At 42.5% G+C, this 21,193-nt stretch overlaps 1 protein-coding gene across 18 annotated transcripts in view; it reads left to right on the top strand.

Moving 5' to 3' along the window:
* Positions 1 to 21,193, top strand: part of NRXN1 (neurexin 1) — a 1,598,206-nt gene that overhangs the window by 755,522 nt on the left and 821,491 nt on the right. For all 18 annotated transcript variants that reach the window (XM_084829231.1, XM_084829225.1, XM_084829224.1 and 15 more), the window contains one exon: positions 19,754 to 19,876. In XM_084829231.1, the coding sequence (XP_084685357.1) occupies positions 19,754 to 19,876 (123 nt within the window). The remainder of the gene's footprint in view (positions 1 to 19,753; positions 19,877 to 21,193) is intronic.

Here is a 21,193-nt window from a genome sequence, read left to right as displayed (position 1 = left end):
GCGCTATGCTAGTACCCATGCACCTCTCAGAGTGGCTCATAATAAAATAAAACCACAGTAAAATATACAATCATACATTCAATAAAAACACAGAGGCAAAGACCAGAGATAAAACATGTTCCCTCCCCCATGAGTTGAACATTCCATGTGATTTAAGAAGTGCACACCATTATAGGCCTATGTCTCACCTGCTACTTATTTTTGCTATTAAATAATCACATGGTTGGACCATATTCATGAAGGGGTCTACACTACAGGTCCATTCTTCATATCTGAGTCATATAGAAGCCTGGGACTAGTGCCCTGTTATTTTTCTTAAGTTATTTATACATTTGTTTGTCTCAGCCCAAACAGGTCCCCCAAGGCGATTTCAAATTAAAACTTGAAACAACAACGACAACAATAATAAACTTGAAACCACAAACATGTATAAAACACCTTAAGAACAATTTTAAAACTTTCCCCAAACCCCCAGTTAAATACCGTAAAACATCACCACCAGCAGAACAGGAGAGAATCCTAAAACCAGAGTGCAAAGTGAGTACATTTAAAATACTAAAAAGTCAGGTGGAACAAAAATGCTTTTAACAGCCCACCTAAAACTGAACAAAGAAGGGACCAGCCTTCCTTGGGAGAGTTCTACAGGCGGAGTGTTGCCTCTGTTCCCATCAGCTTAATCTCTCTTGGTGATGGGACATGCATAGTGGCATCTGATCCTAAACTATCATCCTATAGGCTACTAGTCCTGATGGTTATGTGCTACCTCCAGTATCAGAAGCAGTATGCCTGTGTACACCAGTTGCTGGGGAACACGGGCGGGATGGTAGTGTTGCATTAGTGTCCTGTTTGTGGATTCCTGGTCAACAGCTGGCTGGCCACCATGTGAACAGAATGCTGGACTAAATGGTCCCTTGTTCTGATCCAGCATGGCTCTTCTTATGCTCTTACGGGCAGGTTCATATGTGATTTATGTTTGTATCATAAATATACATTTATGCTGTTCACCTGGAGATGGGAAGACTAGAAGAGAGCTTGTGAGTATACAACTTGTACACACACACACACACACACACACAGGGTCTCTTATATTCATGTTCAGGAACCCTGCAAAATGCGAAGTCCTTAACTGGGTGGAGTCAGCCTACATTTCTAACAAGGGTTAAGCATGTAGGTGGTTCAGTTAGTTCTGATTTTGAGATCATGGAGGTAGGGCCAGTGGGCATAAACCTGCTTCCCTTTTCATGTATTGAGTCTACATGGATTTTGAAAAACTGAATGGGATTTTGCCCTCTCGCCTCAATGTACATGCCATCAGTATGCCAGGCTGGGGTGTGAACTAGTACTAAGTCACAATGAAATCAGACCAGAATCAATGGCAATAAAGAGTATAATTAAATACTCAGCTTGGTCATTAGTAATGGTGGCTTCATTATGCTTTTTTTCTTTTTTAAAACAAACACTTTTTATTCTATTTTTTATCTTTATAAATGAAATAAACAGTACCGACAACCTAGTCATTATCTACAGTTTCCAACAATACAGTATTCTTAGGAGGACACAGCAATAATGGGGAAAAAAAGAAAGAAAGAACAGAACAGAACAGAAGAAGGAAAAGGAAGAAGAAAGCAAGCAAGAAAAAGAAATTGTATAAAAAAAGGTACTTAAAAGGATTAAATTTAAACTGCATTATGCTTTTTTTCCATATACTGCAACCATACTATTATAGTTGCTTTCACTGTTCACATCGGGTTGGCTCCAGACTTAGTCATAACTAGAGTAGACCCACTGAAATCAATGGGACAAGTTAGTCACAACCAACATGTTCCACTGATTTCAATGGGTGTACTAAATGGGCATGATTAAACCTGGATCCAACCCCATAAATACAGTGGAATAAATATAATGCTGTCCATTCGAAGATGAGCTGATTTTACATGTCTGTGTATTGGAAAATAAAATAAATAATGTGTGACTTAAGGTACTCCTGAGTACAAGGTCATTCTGCCCAATATAGCAAACCAGATGGTATAAGTCAAGGGGAGGCAACATTTTGGGGCCTGTGGGCACATTGGCAATTTGAGAGACTGTCCTGGATGCCACCACAAAATGGACATGCTGCAGAAGAACGCATTGATCTGCAGCCACCTGCCATCTTTACTTCCTAAAAATGTCTCAGCCCCATGGGTGGCCCAGAGGCATTCATGGGAAAAAGAAGATGGGAGCAGCGCTAGAGGCCTTCACTTTGCTTTGAAGCAATCCCAGGGGCCCAAGTTAGCACCTCAGGAAGCCCGAGCTTTGCCTACCCCTGGTCTAAGCAATTAATTTGGACATTGTCATACTGGCAAACTCAATTGTTTCCATGTGATACAAGGGATTGTCTTGATAGCTGTCATCACATGGAACACTAATGTGTTGTGGAACAGGAGCATCTAGTTTGGCCATGGATTTTATTGCACAGGATAATTTTATAGCAGTAGCAGTGCCCGGTGTGGTGGAATGGATGGGATGCCACACTACTTCTTTTCAGGTGGACCTAAAATGATCCCATCTTTTCAATGGACGTAAAACCATCCCAGAATTAGGGATGGGTGAGAAATTCATTCAGTTAGCCTTTTGATGCTAACTTCCCTAGTTTTGCACATTTAACCCAGTGCACAGACCGAATCTCAGTTATCCTTTAAAATCTGTACTTCTCTGAATGTTGCAGTGACATTCTCCAGACCCCCCAAAAAGTATATGAATATATATATATATATATATATATATATATATATTCAGGAAAAGTGCCCCCTAAAATGCATATATTGGTGAAAATAAAATTCAGTGATGTACTAGGAAAATTACTTGCAAAATATGTGTGTATCAGGCAAAATCACATAAAAATGCACGTGTTTTGAGAAATGTGCCCCAAAATGCATCTGGGTTTTCATATGGAAACTTTTTTAAAAATATCTGAACATATAATCAATCTTATGCTGGAAAAATGACAAACTGAGAGCAACCCAAACTGACAGATTAATTCATCCTTCTTTACCCAGGATGTTATATGGAACAGGGTTATACTTGTATTGTGAAAAGTCACTTGATCTAGGCCAGAGTTATATACACAGCTGGGAGAGGCGGTCACTGCAGAGGCAAGCACCTGTAATAACTGAAGGAGGCCTCACAGAAAGAGAAGCTGTCTTTCCAAGTGCCTGCTTGCCTCTGAAGTCCATGAGCGCAGCAGGATCTTCCACTCCACAAAAAGCCCTGACTTGGGCAATGCTAGAAGATGGAAAAATAACCCCTCTTCTTTTTCAAGAAAATATCGTGAGTGCTATCACTCCTCAGGAATGTACACTGACTAATATCAATACACCAAAGGACTTTCAGGGTGCAATCCTAACTAGATAGGCAGCCGCCTGCGACCTCGGAGGTGACCACCTATCCAAAGCAAGGCAGGAGAGGCACGAGGGGGATTGTTCCCTCCGCGCCTCTCCTTCCTTGCTATTTTTCACTAGACAGCTGTTTTCAGCTGTTTAGTGGCAGGGGGGGCAACAGGGAGAGGAAGCTGCCATACGACACATTGGATGTGTTGTACGCGCAGCTCCGCTCTCCCCGGCCTGGAACGCCCCCCCTAGAACACCCCTTTTCAGTCGCTCCATACTCCTCTTGCGAGAGCAGAGGACAGGGCTTCTCTGTGCTGCCTTGGAGGCAGCGTGGATAAGGGGACGGTTGGTTTTCCAGGACAGTGTCTGGCAGCCATAGGATTGCTATCTAAACCACTTAAAGCCATTGTTAGTACTTTGATCCTATTAAATATGAGGAGGCATTCAGTATTACTATCTCCTCACCAATAAGGAAGTCCATACTAGTAAAAAAACAAGCAAACCAAAAACCAGCATCCAGTTTGATGTTCATCATCTCGGTTTGTCCCTCCACTACAAGTTTTTAAGTAAGAAGTTTATGTGTAACTAGGGTTGGGAAAGTGACATTATGTTGCTGACTACACTTCTTACTCTGATGCCTTTCAGTGAGGAAGTGCACACAAGTGCCCAATGAGAATATCTGGAAACATTTCTGTAACTATGTCACGCCTAATGGTAGCCATGGCGTTGACTCCAGTTAGAGCAACTCTATTCTTTTCACAGCAATGACTGATAATTGACTAATTATTTCAGAGTGTGAGCTTGTTAGCAAATAGTTCATAAGGTAATAAATGAGCCATGGGCTAAACTTAGTCTGTCTAATTTGAAATGGACCCATCCCACTTTCTTCTCCCATTTGAACAGTAGGGGTGTGCATCAGATTCAGCCAGTGTGGTGCCATTGGACTGGGACTTGAGAGATCTGTGTTCTAGTGTCCACTCAGCCATAAAGCTCACTGGGTGACTTTGGGCTAGTCACTGACTCTCAGCCTAATCTACCTCACAGGGTTGTGAGGATAAAATGGAGAGGAGGAGGAGCATGTAAGCTGACTTGGGTTCCCCGCAAGAGGAAACAAGGCAGGATATAAATGTGTGTGTCTGTGTGTGTGTGTGTGTGAGAGAGAGAGAGAGAGAGAGAGAGAGAGAGAGAGAGACCAAATCAGGCTGATCTAGACAGATTTGGAAGATGTCCGAATCAAAGTAGGGTTCCTCTTTCCCCCCAAGCTCTCAGTATAATACAAACAATGGGGTAGGGAGGTGCGACAGTGTAATTTTGTGAGTGGCAGCTCTAGCTTCTAATCACAATGCATGATTTTACCAGGGCTCTCCAATCCCAGAGCTTTGAGGAGGGATGTTGAAGCAATATATCACAGGAGTGATCCAGTGTTCAGGGAGCTTCGCTAGCCCTCTCTCCCAGGAGCAGGGTCATTCAAAGAGGTTTGGTGGAGTCTGTGGGACCTGGGAGTGTGTTGCTTGGGTGCTTGCTTGGAAAATGCTGGATGTTCAAGTCCTTCTGTTTCTGCCACTGTATGTTCCATATCCACCATGGATATCGACCAACCCTATTGCAGGTTCGGTGCCTTTTGTGCGAATTGAAAATAAAACTAAACAGTCTTGATCCCCTACCCCACCCCACCCCATCCCACCCCATTCATCATGTCACAGAGAAGAAGGCCAGGATCTCTTCTTGGTCATCCCAGAGTGCAGGACACGGAATAATGGGCTCAAGTTACAGGGAGCCAGATTCCGGCTGAACATCAGGAAAAACTTCCTGACTGTTAGAGCAATACGACAATGGAACCAATGACCTAGGGAGGTGGTGGGCTCTCCCACACTGGAGGCATTCAAGATGAGGCTGGACAGCCATTTGTCAGGGATGCTCTGACTTGGATTCCTGCATTGAGCAGAGGGTTGGATTTGATGGCCTTGTAGGCCCCTTCCAACCCTACTATTCTATGATTCTATGATCATAACTCCCTGGCCCCTGCGTCTGTCCTTCTGACATATTTCAGGGTTCTTGTCTAGGGAATTTCTGTGACATCTGCCATTTTCATACAAATTACCAAACAACCCATGGGGGGGGATAAGCAGAAGTGAAGCACCTACCCACCTCCTCCAAAATTAACTTCCCTTCCACAACAAACACTACATCTATCCTTCTGAAAATTTGCAGTATTCTTAATCAGGACCACCTCTAAGCAGTATAACATTTTCATAACAACTGCCCACAAAAAAAGACAGGGAGATAAAGGCTTTCTTTTTTTTTTTTTAAACCCCCAAACTGTAAAGGCTGCTCTTGCACAAAACTCCTTAAATGTACTCATCTGAAACTTGGTGGGCTTGATCAACTCAGAAGGGGCAACTATCCTTGGGAATTTCATTCAGATCTGCCAAGTAATGAAAACATTATTAGGAAGTCGTGTGTGTGTGTGCGCGCGCACGTCCGTGTGTGTGCACATAGCACAACAACCCCTAAATCTATTTCTCTGAAATTTGGCAGATATAATCTCTTTATATGGATCTACTAAGTGTGCAAATTTCATTAAATTATGACAAACGGTGAAAAAGTTACATCCATTTGTTTATTTCCAATAATAATCGGTGGGAGCCATGAACATTTGGATTTCTAAAACAAGATTCAGATTCGGACCCCAGTCAAAGCAGGAAGCCTCCAAATCAGTTTGAGTCAAATCAGGCTGCTTTCCAAATTGCCAAATCGGGGTGACAAGTAGTCACAGACAGGAATGTAGAGCAAGAGCGGGCAACTTGCATCCCCCCAGATATTTTGGCCTACAACTCCCAGCATCCCTCACCATTGGTTATGCTAGCTAAGGCTGATGGGATTTGCAGGAGTTGCAGGGGTTTGCATATGATATGATGTGTATAGAGATGTTATGATTCTTCTGTGAGCTGCTGGATGAAAAGGAAGAAATTGTCCCAGTGAACTCCAGTATACAAACTGTTGTGCCTCTGGAGAGACAACACATGCATTTCAGTATTTTCCTGCAATGCAGAATACTGAAGTATTTTCAATTACCATTGTGTACAACCTCTGAAATAATCTGATCTATTTAACACTTATAGACTCATTGAAATAAATGCATAACTTAAAAGTTATATTATACTAATCCCAGCATAATGGGGGATGACATAAACAACACTTAAAACAGCAGGCTGCCCATGTTGAACTGTATTTTAACATTGATTCATAAATCTTACACACATTAGAGCAGCCTTCCCCAAGGTGGGCACTCAAGATGTTTTGGACCACAGCTCCCAGTATTCCTGATCACTGGTCATCCTGACTGGGGTGATGGGAGTTGAAGTCCAAAACATCTGGAGGGCATCATGTTGGGGAAAGTTATTTTAGAACCTGGGTCAATTTCTGAAGTTTTGAAAACTCAAATTTTCTCTCCATTCATTGGAGAAGATTTTAAAAGTTCTTGCGAATCTAGAATAAGGTTGCAAACCTTAAAGAACTTAGTCCCTTACAATAATGACAATGCTGAATTTTGGAATTGGTGCATGTGTGTGTGCGAGAGAGATTAAGTAACACTCCCTTCAGTTTAAAAATATCAATCATTTTATTATACAAGCCAAAAAATAGAATCTCAGCTTGGCTTATAGAGAAGTTCGGCTCATTCTGAGCTGTCCCAAACTACCCCATCTCTTTCCCTTTCCCCAAACGGATTAATCATGGTAGCTGAGGCAGGCTTGAAGAACTGGCTGCTCCTCAGGCCTCTATTTGGCCCAAAAGCCTTAACAACAGGAAGTGCCCAGCACAAAGGCTTCCAGGTCAGGACTCCCAGGTCAATATGAGGGTTCATTGCTCTTTACATAGAAATACATCCTACTGAAGTCAATGGGGCATAGGCTTGCTCCACACCGCAGCTTCCACACTGGCTTCCACACCGAAACTCTCCTTCCCCTGCTATTACATCCATGCTGTGTGTTCCTTTTTAACACGTTGCTCATGGTGGTTTCTGTTCGATTGCCTGGAAACTAGGGATGTGTGAAACTCCCAGTTCCACTTTCTCCCACATTCATTTTTTTAAAAAAACTAAAATTGTTTCTCTCCTAAGTATAAAGACCTTTATGCATTTTGGGAAATTTGTATCAGCAATTAACTGAAATGAAATTCTCAGCCATCCCTATCGGAAACTCCATGTCTGTCATTACTAAGAGGCAATGGCAGTCATGACATGGAATCAGTTTGCCATAGGGATGGGATAATGTATAGACTGGCTTTTACTTCCAAGCAAACTTTATAATCAAGGTTTACATCGAGTAGAATCAGTATTTCCCTCATTTAAAAAAAAAAAAAATGTGGGGAGGCTAATATTATTTGTATATGATCCTGTATGTACGGTTAGGCCTATGAATGAGAAGTTAAGGTTACTTTTCCATTTACAGATCTTAAAAGATTACAATATTTAAAACAACAACACCCATTTCATTCTGTGGGAATGGACATGAAAACGATAATATCAGTAGGACTTCCTCTTTCCCAGTGTTTAGTTTGCTCTCAGAGTATGTATGTATGCATGTATTTACAATATTTGTATACTGCTCCGCATCCAAAACAGATCTTGGAGTTGCAAATGTAAAAGATAAATCAATAAAATAATAAAAAGACCAGAACACCATATCAAAATTATGCTTTTAAAAAACAAACAAACAAAATGGGATATTGGCAATAGAAACCATGCCTGGTTAATTAAAGAATGTCTTCTGGAACAGTGCTGTTTTCAGGAGGTGCTGGAAACAACACAGTGTTGGTGCCTGCCTGACCTCCAGGGGCAGGGAGTTCCAAAGAAAGGGGGCCACAACACTGAAGGCTCTTCTCCTGGTGGACTCCAATTGGGCCATAGGTCCATGTGGAACCACCACAAGCATGCCCTCCAATGTCCTCAGCGACTGGGCAGGTTGGTAAGGGAGAATATGCTCTCTCAGGTATATAGGTTTGTGTGTGTGTTTGTGTGTGGTAGGGGGGAAATATTACCATATAGAAATAAATATACCTTAGCCATGCACAGCTGAATCAGTTCAGCACTGCTATCAACAGTTTATTCTCTATTAATCTAGACACTTGATAAGTTCATCCTAAATAAAAGGATCCCAGCAGGCATTTAGTTGCTGTGTACTTTAAGCTGCTATTCTCCATTATCATTATGAAAATAAGATCAGCAGCTCATTTGGTAATGTGCTTGCTGAAGAGGTAATAGTATTAAAAGCTTGTTGGAAGTGTGTGTCACCAGCACCAACAACATATCTTCTATTAAAATGACTTTTCCATGTCTACTATGTTTCACATTTGTGCTTATTAAAATGCATGAAAAATCGGTTCTATCCACATTAGGCACTCAACAGCTTATTACTGAAACCTTGTAAACTGTTTCCATAATATCTGGTTCTTAACAATGAGTGTAACAAATCACACTTGACAAGATAGTTAAATTGCCATTCAAGCACATCTCCCTTTGCAAGCTGGGTATGGGGTGCTTTGAAATTAATTTTTTTGACCTTGCTTCTTTGAGCCATTGGCCTAGAAGAGAGGGGTGTATGAAAAAATTGTTTCAGTTCGTTTTTGATCAGTATTTATCCACTCCACACCTTCTGGACTGAACACAGACCCAGAGGCGATCTGCAGTGAAAGTCTGTACATTTCTGAGCTTGCAATGTGATTCCCAGACTAAAAAACTGGGTCTGACAGCATGCGTACATTGGGAAAATATGTATGAAAAAATGTGTACTTTTGCAAAATGCACAGAAATACACTTTAATCAATGGGTGAAGAATGCATACATTTCAAAGATGTGCACAATTGATGTGTACATTTGGAAAAATACACATGAAAATATGCACAGATTTCCATGCAAAAAGAAAAAAAAAAAGTTTGCAATCTGATATGACTCATAGAATCATAGAATCACAGGGTTGGAAGGGGCCTACAAGACCATCGAGTCCAACCCCCTGCTCAGTGCAGGAAGCCTGATTCCCAGGCAGTCTCCCATCTAAGTACTAACCAAGTCAGAATGAGCTTTGAGATGGAATTCGTAGAATTTTGGCAAGCTTGAGTTTTGCTGATTCACACATCCCTAGAAACTTCCAATATGGGCTAAGCTCATAACATCCAGTCTGAGTAATCCAACCCAATCATGCAGTTGATTCTCCAGTAAAAAAAAAAATGCAGTAATCAAGTTGACCATGCAATTTTCACCCATGCATGCTAGATTTTATAAGTATGGCCTATAATCTAATGTTCTATCCCTAAATGAAGATGTGGGAGCATTGGTGAAAGAGGGACAGCAGGTCATCAGGGCAACGAGTCGTACACTTGCTTCCTGCCATGTATTAGGCTGGATTGAGGAAAAAATTATTATCCAGTCTGATAGATTGAGAGTATTTGAGCTGCATGTCACGGCCTATCAGACAACAAGACACTCTCTCTGTATTTGAAATATTGAACATTAAATGTATCTGCATTGTCTGGATGGAAATATCAGTCTAGTCCAGGGATGTCATGGGCATCTGGTTGGGGCTTGAAGCTCAGTGATTTCTCACTGGCTCAGCCCCCCAGATATCAGTTTGCAGATTCCCGTGCTTGCCGGACTTGGCACACGCCAAGTTTGGCAAGCATGGGGACCCCCGTTCCCTTGCCAAGCTGCCATTTTGTGTAAAAATGGCAGGTCAGCCTGGTATGGAAAGGGCAATTTTGCACAAATGGCGGCCATAAGAAGGCAATTTATGCAAAATAACGGGACCATTTACACCTGCAATTTTGCATGAGTAGGCCTCCTTATGGCCATCATTTGCACAAAATTGGCCTTTCCATAAGAGACCAAGACACCTTTTTTACTCAAAATGATGGCTCAGCAAGGGAGCGGAAGGCCATTTGCTGGGTACCTGCAGACTACCCGGCAACACACCATACACAGCAAGTAGGGTCAGGTAACCGGAGGGGGTTCGGTGAGCAGTGTGCGAGGCAGGGTGAGGTGAATTTGCCCATTCCTAGTCTTGACTTTGGAATGAAACTTCTAACACAAGGCAGATGTGAGTTCAAATGTGGAGCCAATGACAGAGCTTTAGAGAATTGTGAAACTCAATAAATAGATGTGTCATTTCAAGTGATAGGTTCAAATCAGCACACGGTTGTCCAACAGTACAATCCTATACATGTCTGCTCAGAAGTAAGTCCCATTGAACCTACTGAATATGAAAACAGAGGCCATGTCTGTGAGAAGAAATAGAAGTAAACCGTTTCAAACTGGGTGACCAACTAGTTTAAAGAAAAGTCTATTCAGAATTAGTGACAAATCATTTTGACAAATAATGTGATTTTACAAAAAATCAAACTGAATTATTTGGAAAACAACATTGGGTACTTTGAACTTGACAGAAAATCTAACAAGATTTGATGGCACAATATCCAAATCGTGATATTCCAGTATGCTAAGAAAAAAAGAAAAAATGTGCTTGATATGTGCTATATATACACACCACACTGTTTTCATTAATGTTGAGAAGAACACTTGTGCAACATGGTTTGGGAAAGTTTGGACAAGTATGTAAGTTTAAAAAATATAAAAGCTGATAAGCCTGGCTCACAAGTACTGCAAGTTGTTGTTGTTCAGTCACTAAGTCGTGTCCGACTCTTCATGACCCCATGGACCATAGCACGCCAGGCCTTCCTGTCCTGTGCTCTCTCCCGGAGTGTGCTCAAGTCCATAGTCATTGCATCGGTGATGCTATCTAGCCATTTCATCCTCTGCTGCCCCCTTCTCCTTTTGCCTTCAATCTTTCCCAGCATCAGGGACTTTTCCAGGGAGTTTTCTCTTCGCATTAGGTGGCCAAAATATCTGAGCTTCAGCTTCAGTATCTGTCCTTCCAATGAGCACTCCGGGTTGATTTACTTTAGGATGGACTGATTTGACTTCCTTGCAGTCCAGGGGACTCATAAGAGTCTTCTCCAGCACCACAGTTTGAAAGCATCAATTCTTTGGCGCTCAGCCTTCCTTATAGTCCAGCTCTCACAGCCATACATTACTACTGGGAAAACCATAGCTTTGATTAGACGGACCTTTGTCGGCAAGGTGATGTCTCTGCTTCTTACTATGCTGTCTAGGTTTGCCATAGCTTTCCTCCCAAGGAGCAAGCATCTTTTAATTTCATGGCTACAGTCACTGTCTGTGGTGATCTTGGAGCCCAAGACCCTGTCACCATCTCTCAGCTTAACATACTTCACAGAGTTGTGAAGACAACATGGGATCCCTGCACACATACAATGTATGCTTCTCTATGTTCTTGGGAGAGATGCAAATATGATGAATTATTTTCCTGACCAGTGTATTCATAGGTCCAGCAAAAAAACTAAAATGCTAATCTTAGGTCCTTGGAGGAAGGGTGAAATAACAGACTGAGCTTGCAATGCATTATGTGGATGAGACATGCGTTAGTTGTACATCCACCAAACTCCTAAACTGTCGTGCAGGTTGATCCATCACTTGCCAGTACACAGATCACACAAAGAGACAAAGGAAGAAACAAACCGATGGCTAAAATTCGGGGCTGTTGTTAGGGTTGGTGCGGAGAAGGATAGACTCCCCTTGTGTTCCAAATTGTTTCCAGATTTTCCTCAAGAGCACTAATATCTCTAGTTACTTACTACAAGGATGATTATGACAAAAATTATCAATGTATTTAAAGTTTTAAAAATCACCACAACAGAAGTTCTTAAAAAGCAGGCATTTCCTGCAATTTAAGATTCAGTATGCCAAAGATGAGGCTTTTGATCTTTGATGGGAATCTTGCTCCATCCACTGAATCCTTCGCCACTGAAACATGTAAAATCATGTTAGTAAAGTATATTGTTGTTGTTGTTGTTGTTGTTGTTGTTATTTCATGATAATATTTTTTTTTTACAAAGTCAGAAGCAAAGCAGCCTCTATATTGTAATGCTTAGAATATGTATACTCTCTGTTCTTCTGTATTTTGTTCGGATTGTATAGTTGTTGGCTGCTATGGGGGTCAGACTCAAAGGTGGACTATACATATTTTACATAGATAAATACTCTACTGCATTTGCTGTAATTGAGAGAATTACAACAGCATCCTATGCATGTCCACTTGGAAGTAAGACCCATTTAGTTCAATGGGACTTACTCCCAGGTAAGTGCATATGATTGCAGTCTTATAGAAACTGGTTTACCCATATTGGGAATAACTCAGTCCTTCCAGATAGGCAAAGAATGTAGAAGTTCTCACTTGCTAGCTGTAGCTAGCTGTAGCTGCGTTCTACCGAAGCAATTAGAAGAATTTGACACACCATAGATTCATACCAGTGAAACTCTTGAAGCATGTAGGCTAAAGCAAGGGGATGTTTTGTTTTGTTTTAAGATCTAATAGCTCCTAACAAAATACTGTGCATGGGTCAAAGGAGACAGTAGTTTTGCTGCAGATTGATTTTTCCAACAAGAATTAATGAAGAAGCATGGGAGGACAGAGGGAGGGAAGCAGAGACAACCTGTTTATAGGGGTGTTTGAAACATAACTTCAGGCTATAAATTAAGGTCCAAACCAGCTATGAAAGAGAAGATCTTGTACCTTAGGATCTTCTATAGTTTTTGTTTTCCCCAGAGAGCTACCTTGGGGAAGTGGTGCTCTGAGAGTGGGTGTTTAACCCTTCCCTCCATGGCCTGCATCAAGAGTAGGCATGGTTGGGCACTTGCCAAAGGCCCACACCTCAGCAGAGGCCCACTGACAAGAGCCCCTTGGAGTTGCTCCTTCTTTTCATCGTTGCGATCCACTCATTCACCTGCCTCTCGCTCTACCTCAGACACCGGTGGTGGTGAGAAGGAGGAGCAGCAGCAGATGCCACAGCCTCCTTGCTCACTGGCTCTCTGCCTGGCAAGCAAGCAGGTGGTCACAGTAATGAGGAAGAGGAAGAGGAGCAACAGCATCTGGTGGCAATGGCAGTGAGAAGACAGATGCACTGAGGGACAAGGCCCGTTGAGGAGGTCTTGCCCAAGGGCCCTCAAACACATGCAGTCGGAACGGCTTCCCTCCCATGTCCTTTCTGTGAAGTAAATCACCCAGCCCCTGAGGCTGCTGTTAGCTCTATGGGGTATGGGTGGCAGGTCTCACCTCTAGTTTGGCCCTCATTGGTTGAGATAGGAGAGTTTATATATGCCAGTAATCCCAAACCTACTCCCATTGAAATCAATGTGTCTGTTGCATTTCTCACCAAAGGATCAGGATGATAAAGGATGATTTAAGTGGTAAATATTTAAAAACCAAAACAAAAATCTTCTGCTTATAGTTAGTAATTTGGTTCCTGCAGATGCAGCCTTCTACAAGAATAAGCAGCCTTCTCTAAATACCATGTGCATGTGTGGCAATCTGTATTACGAACTGAATAAAAGACAAAACTTTAAGCTTATGAAATAATCACAAGGCTCTAAGTATATTTTCCTTATAACTACAAATAGGCAAATTTCCGTAATTGTTTGTTTTTGACTTTAGACAAAACAACAAAACCCATATCCTAAAAAAGGGATGTAAAATAATTCCAAATATGAAGCTGAAAAAGCTTAGTGGCTCATCTTATATGCTATTAACTATCACAAGGAATGAAGACACCTGGAAATTAAAGGGAGATTATTCATCTCAACATAAACTCACAGTCCAAATTTCTTCTTTCTTGAACACATTTTTCTCCATCTGCTTATTCTTACTATATACAGTGGTCAAATGTTATAAAAAGAAAATTTAAGAATGCGTAATTTGCTAGTTTTGTTCTCCATGTTCCTATCTTCTTAACATATAAATGTGTTGATATGGGTGAACAGGTTTGTTAGTTTTAATAAAAATGTATTTAAGGTTATATATACTTTTTTCAGTCCAAGTTGGAATGATTACGGTATGACATAAATTGACACAGTCAAAACATGATGATAAACATTAACATTCACACTTAGGCATGTCGCTTGGCTCACAAGCATTGCAGGTGCAAAAGTGAAATTATGGCATTTCTTGTAATGTGAGAATGGCCAAATATATAATTTCTTTAGCTCAGTAAACATGTCTGGATTCTGGTCCAAAAAAAGGCACTGGAAGGGTCATTCTTCCATTTTAAAAATGCAAATTTTCATAAACAAATGTGGATCTGTGCATATAGACCTGTAATGTGGGAATCAGCCCATAGCCTATTCCTTGTAAGATTTTAGTGATGTGGCAGTATCAGCAATGAGGGAAGAAACCATGTTATTAACTATCTTCCACACCTCCAACACATTTCAGTTCATTTTGACTCCTTCTCTCTTTTTTCTTCTATGTATTATTGGCTGCTCTGAAACTACTACAATATTACAATAACCTATAAATTGACCTACAGTTCCCCCCCCCAAAAAAAATGTGCATGACACAGCCCTCTTTCATCCCTTCAGCATAGGGATAGAGGATCTTGTATGTGGAGGTTTGCTGCATATAACATTTCTGCTCATAAGAAAGTAACTGTGTTCTAAGTTGTTCAATTGAGTACTGGATACAATGTTACTCTGAACATGTGGTTAGAGGCCTTTAACGTCTATTCTGTAATGTAGGTATGTCACATTAGGAAATTGTTTGTGCATATATTCGGTCCAGTAACCATTCAGGTGTAGGGCCTGGGGAAATGGGTGTGGCTGTCTATGGAACCTTGGAAGGCCAGATAAGAGCTCAGGAGGGCCAGAATTGGCCTTGGGCCTAGGGTTCTGCACCCCTGATGTAGGTGATTCGGTAGGGAGGCTCAGGATATGGAGTGGATGGATATACCTTTCACTAGGGATGGACGGGTGCCCCTCTGTCCAGGTTCTCTGGGCACCCATCCAGTCCCTGCTCTCCCAGACCCAGGTTCGAGCTCCCCACCACTTGCTGAGCTGTCCACACTCATCCAGGACTCTCCTCAAGCGCCATGAGCACCATTTTGCAAAAAAAAAAAAAAAAAGGGATTGTACCAACTAGTTGTACAGAAAATGGCACCGTGAATGGCCCATATATGCAAGATTACAGGCATGAATGGGCCAATGTAAATTACATTGCACTAATTTAAAGATCCTTTAGAACAATGGCAATAGCATTAGCTGGCATGATGGGTTTCCTGGGGAATCCTATCTTGCAAGCTAAAAGTATCAGCATTGCTCCAGAGTTGATATACAGTTGAGCTTAATTTTTTTGTTCTCACTCTCTAGAAAAAGAAGGCCATTCTGCAGAATTTTCTCCAAATATTTTCCAACTTTTGTGTGGTGGCGGCCTTTTTTCCTCCCACAATGCCTTGGAGTGATGCTAGGTATAAGGCATTGTGGACAGTGAAAAATGGCGGCCAGGCTACCAACATGGGAGAGCTTCTCTTCCCCCTGGAGAAATTTGATGAAATGGTCCTCCCACCTCAGTTTCCCTGCCCACAAATAGCTTTGTCCTCTCAAATATACATTAGCATATGCACATTATGCAACTGTGTTGCCTCTGTTGTCCTCTTTTTTGGTAATGCATAAGTTCCCCCATCCCCATGGACTGTGCTATCATTCCAATCCTGCTCATAAGAAGCTGTTCCTAAACGATTTTTTGTGACACCCTAATGGAAAAGAGCTGAATTTGAAAGCATGAAACTCAGTGCTCTAGTAGAGGAATGGATTTGAGAAAACAATCAGTTGAATTCAGACTTAGTCATCCTTCCACTAGATGCACTGAAATCAATGGGACCAGTTAGTCATGACTAAATTGTCCCATTGATTCCAATGGGTTTATGCTCAATCTGGATCCAACCCAATTATTTTGAAAGGAGCTCTATTTGTAAAACTTTAGATAGGTAACAGCAGCTGCTTCTTAGGAATGCTACATTTTTCTTACAAAGGTCAACCATTCAATTGCAATACATATATTAGAAATCCAGGTAAGTGAATGGGCAGGTTCAAAATTCCCTTATTTATCAGGGCAACCTTGGAGTTATTATAGTGCATCTATTATAACTGGCCCATTAATCAGAAAATTACACATTATCAGAAAGCTACAGTAAAACTTTATCACTAAATCATTATCATGGAGGGGTTCTTCTAAGGAATCAAGGAAGTTAATCACACTGAATTTTAAGAGGCTGCCCTGCTTGAAGCTGTTCTGCGTTGTATAAAGAACGAGTGTTACTACATGGAGGACTGCTCTTCACTAAGGTCAGAAAGAGATGTTGTGGTTAATCTATGTCCAATGGAGGGTGTGCATAAACACTGCTGATCATACCCATTCACATAGAGAATGTGTGACAACAGCAGAAAGAGGACATTTCATACTTTGCCTGGTCAATAGGCATAGTTTCCAAGTAATATTGGAGAATGTGCATAAATTGACAAAAAGAGTATTTAAGGAACTACATTGGCAATGGGTTAGATATAGGACTTGCCTTCTGTAGGTGGAAGGGCTCTGCTCATGAAAGGGGAATCCACTCAGTTTTCAGGGATCCCCCCCTTCTGTCTCCACACCACAGTTTAGGCCATCTGGCATGGTCCCTCAACCCTCTGTGTAGCATTTGGGGGTGGGGGGTGGAGGAGCTGCCCAGTTGCATGCTCCTAAATCTGGATACAGCTCAATGGGTGGTATCCAATCAATGTGACATTAGCCTAATATAAATTGCACTGCGCTAGCATAAGAGACCTCCAGCACAATACCAATAGCATAAACTGGTGTGAAGGGATTCCCTGGAAAACCCATTGCACCAGCTAACGCTATTGGTGTTTTGCTAGAGGTCCTTTATGGTAGCACAATGTAATTTGCGTCAGCACTCCTGTTGCATTGGATACTGACACATATATAGTCTCCATTTTAGTTTTCATTCCAGATGATTGCTTAGAGGCTAGAATATATGTCAAAATGGTAAAGCCAAAAGGTGGTTCTTAAATTGGCACATAGGAAAGGGAAATGCATGCATGAATGAATTTAATATAAATGTATTTCGGAAATACTCCAGTGTAATTATATCTGAATATACTTTGAGTAATTAACTAAGATACTGACAGAGGATTCACATTTACATGAATTCAGCTGTATTCTTATTAATTAACAGCATAGTTTTGCGGGGTCTAGAATGGCAATTCCATGCTGGCATTGGAATGTAGGAAGCTCTCCTGAAGCCTCTCCAGAAGTATTATTTATCGACTTCAAATTATTTCTCAGTTAATTCCACATCTCAGCATTGCACCTGTTCAAGGCTGATGGCCTTGGTCCATCTCTAGTCACACGCAACTAGGTGTGTGAAACAACTAGTTTGTGTATCCCCATCTGGAAAAAAAAAAGCCACCCAGACAACTCAGTGGATCCCAGATGAGCATTGCAAATAGATCTCCATAGATCTGCATCTACCTCAGCTGTGTGAGTAGAAACCTGCTTTTGCTCATGGGTCTCTCTTGCTGGAGGCGCTATGCCAGCCTTCCTGAAGCCAGTGCCCTCCAGATGGTTTGGACTTCAACTCCCATTAATCCCTCCCAGCTGGGACCATGACCAATTGTCAGAAATTCTGGGAGTTGGAGTCCACGCCATCTGAAGGGCATCAGTGTGGGGAGGGTTGCTCTATGTGACTTGGTCAAGCAGAGTGCTTGTGGTAGTTGTGGCTTGGCTATTGAGCTCCCAATTCATTCCATATGCCTGTGGATCGATAACCATTTCTGACAGTCACTTGGAGTTGTTCGATGGTTTCTTTGATTTCATTCAAGCGATGTTGATGGTGGATGTGCTGCGTACATACAGTCGAGTATAAGTAAAACTCAACTTTCTCAGAACTATTCTCTGCAGTTGTAGTGTGAGTGATTTCTAGCTACTCTACCTATTCTGGATAGCATAATCAAGTGTGTAAGTAAGCCCTTACTGTGGTATAAATGCTTCGCCCTTATCTAGGGACCTTGAGTGCAGACTTTGGGCAGGATCTAACAGGGGCCTTCCCCACACAGCCAGCCCCGCTGAACCCGGTATGCGCACAGCCCTTACTGCTGGCGGCTGCGATGTAGTGCTTCTGGGGGCAAGCTCCAAAATGAGCAGAAATGCAGGTTGGGCCCCTGTTGGATCCTGCCCATGTTCTCACATCGGTGAGTGGGATGAGAAGCCTACTACCTTCTCTTCACTCCCTCTTCCCACTTGCCACGCAGCGATGGCAGTCTGATAGTGAAGGCTACCCCAGAACCCACAAACATACCGCTGCTTCAGAGTGGCATGTAGGAGACGGCAGGGAGGAGTAGGGTGGCCCTGCTTGCTCCCCTCCCCTTCTCTGCCGCCATCTTACTTGCTGTGTCCCTGGCTTCCAGGCCTCCATTCTACCTCCCAAAGGAGCAAGAAATACAGACCCAATCCATTGTGGGCCTGGTCCAGGCTGGAAAATGGGGTACAGATTGAGCGAGTAAATACACATATGAGTGAGTACATTATTCTCTTTTGCTCCCAGACCAGTAGGCACAGTGTGTGCTACACACACAACTGAGATGTGTTGGGATGCTGCACATAGAACAAGAGGAGTGTAGGGCCTCAGAATGCACTACCCCATGCCTGGCACATCAGGAGGAGCCTTTGGACCCTACCTTTCACACACAGAGATGAGTGACACCCCTTAATTAGAAGCCAAAGCTCTGTTGTTTGAAAGAACCTCTGCTAAGAGGTTTCTGACTCACTCACGAGTTTTTCATGTTCCTTTCAGTTTTGAGGTTCTGATTGCAGTATATAGACACTGCTGTTATAAAATTCCATTAAGCATATTTATTACTACAATAAAATTACAAGGTGTACACATCATGGGCAATGGTGCCTCTCTCGTCCCACTTTCAACATGCTGGGTGGTGGTGATAGTGGTGGAATGATGAGTCATCTCCAGCCTGAAATTAGTTTGAAAGATGATTAGTAATTTATTAGCACCTTCACTGTAAAGCTGCAGCCTACATAAACCTTTGTCATTGATAACCCGCCCCACCCTACATCTCTGTATTGACTGTGCCCATTTATGAAAATCAGTTCACCAACTTTTCCATTTTTAAAATATCATCTACAAATATTGAAAGATAACACACCTGTCATTTGAAGGCCACATACCCTGTGACACTCTTCTAGCTTGTTGTGTCTTTCAAATATGTTTTATAAAATGTTTGCTCCAGCCAGTCTCTCTCTCTCTCTCTCTCTCATTTCTCTCCCTCTCTCGTTTCTCCCTCCCCCTCCCTCCCTCCCCCCCCCTCTCTCTCTCTCTCTCTCTCTCTCATTTCTCTTGTTCTCTCTCTGTCTCTCTGTGAGGTTCACAATTTTGACTGATTTAAAGATTCCATAATAACTGTTTGGCATACCCTACAGGCAAAGGTCCAGAAACCCTTTTTGCTGGCTATAACCTCAATGACAATGAATGGCACACAGTACGTGTGGTTCGAAGAGGAAAAAGTTTAAAGTTAATGGTGGATGACCAGCAAGCTATGACAGGTAATAATGAATAATGATTATTTACTAGATCTCTCCATGGTGGTGGTGGTGGTGGTAGTGGTGGTGGTGGTGGTGTTGAAGGCCATGGCAGTGATTGGCTCAGCTGCCTGCCTATCACAGAGAAGCATAGGGCACAATCCATTGCACCCTGGGTACTCATAAGCCCCTGGATGTGGAGGCCTTTGGGTATCCTATGCAGAGAGGGAGGCATGCAGGCCCCATCTCTAGCAGAGGCTTCAGGGAGGGGGAGGGAAGGAGGTTGGGGTGGAATGCTGCCCTGGTCTTCCCCCCTCCCCTTCCCTGGAAACACCCCCTTCTCCCTGTCCCCGCACTCCATTTTATGATCATGGAGAAGCAGCCAGCATGGTTCTCTCCATGCTGTCTATGCGAGTCGGGGGGAAGGTGGTGAGCTATGAGCAGGCATTTAAATGCACTTCAGGCTAGGGTGATCTTTCCTTGCTGGTGTTCTTGCCCGAATAGAAACTGGTGGCTGTTGGTCCTTTGGCCAATGGATGGGGACAGAGTGCTCTCTCCCCTTTCTTCTGCAGTCTCAGGGCGACTGCCTGTTGAAGCTGAGTGTTCTTTCTGGCAGGGAGGGGGAAGCAAAGTCTGTGTAACTGCTCCTTCTCTGGCAGATGAATGGTCCGGGTTTGTTAGGGACAAAAGCTCTAAGAAAGGGTGGGGCACCCCCCTCCAAGTCCCAGGGAAGAAGGTGCTGAGCAAGGGAAAGGTCCAATGGAATGAAGAAAAAAGGAGGACAGAAGCAGGAATTTGGACAGAGTGGGGAATAAATGCTGACAGAGAGAATATACACAGCCAGGAGGTATAGAGCTGAGGGTGGATACAGCCCATTAGTCTGAAACAAAGGATCAAAACTTTGGTTGCAGGCTTCTATAAGAATTAGAATTGATATGAACATTCTTTGGAGATCTTCTCCAGCTTTTAACAGTGGGCCTTTCGAGAGGCAAGGGAACCATGCCCCCTCTCACATTTTTTTTTAGTGCTGTAGCTGTAAGATGTTGTCATACAGTCAAATGGGAGTGAGAAGAAGATCAGGAAGCAATGCTGATTTTGGTGGACATTTTGATGTCCTCAATGTAAGAAGCATTGCGTGTGTGTGCGTGTGTGTGTGTGTGTGTGTAACAGTACTCAGGACCAGCGTGGGCTTGTGAGCATCACTTGCGTTAAGAGGGTCAAACACTTTGCCCCTGTTTGCACCTCCCTCCAAAAGTCCGAAATGTTGCCAACTTTATGACCTGCAAAGAGTGAAGTTGAGGAGGTCAGTTCTGCTCAACCATATAAGAATACTAAGTCCTT

Source organism: Heloderma suspectum, chromosome 1 (assembly GCF_057233095.1).
Source record: "Heloderma suspectum isolate Gila_16-S chromosome 1, 16-S_ref, whole genome shotgun sequence".
Taxonomy (NCBI): domain Eukaryota; kingdom Metazoa; phylum Chordata; class Lepidosauria; order Squamata; family Helodermatidae; genus Heloderma; species Heloderma suspectum.
This window is presented reverse-complemented; position numbering and strand designations above follow the sequence as displayed.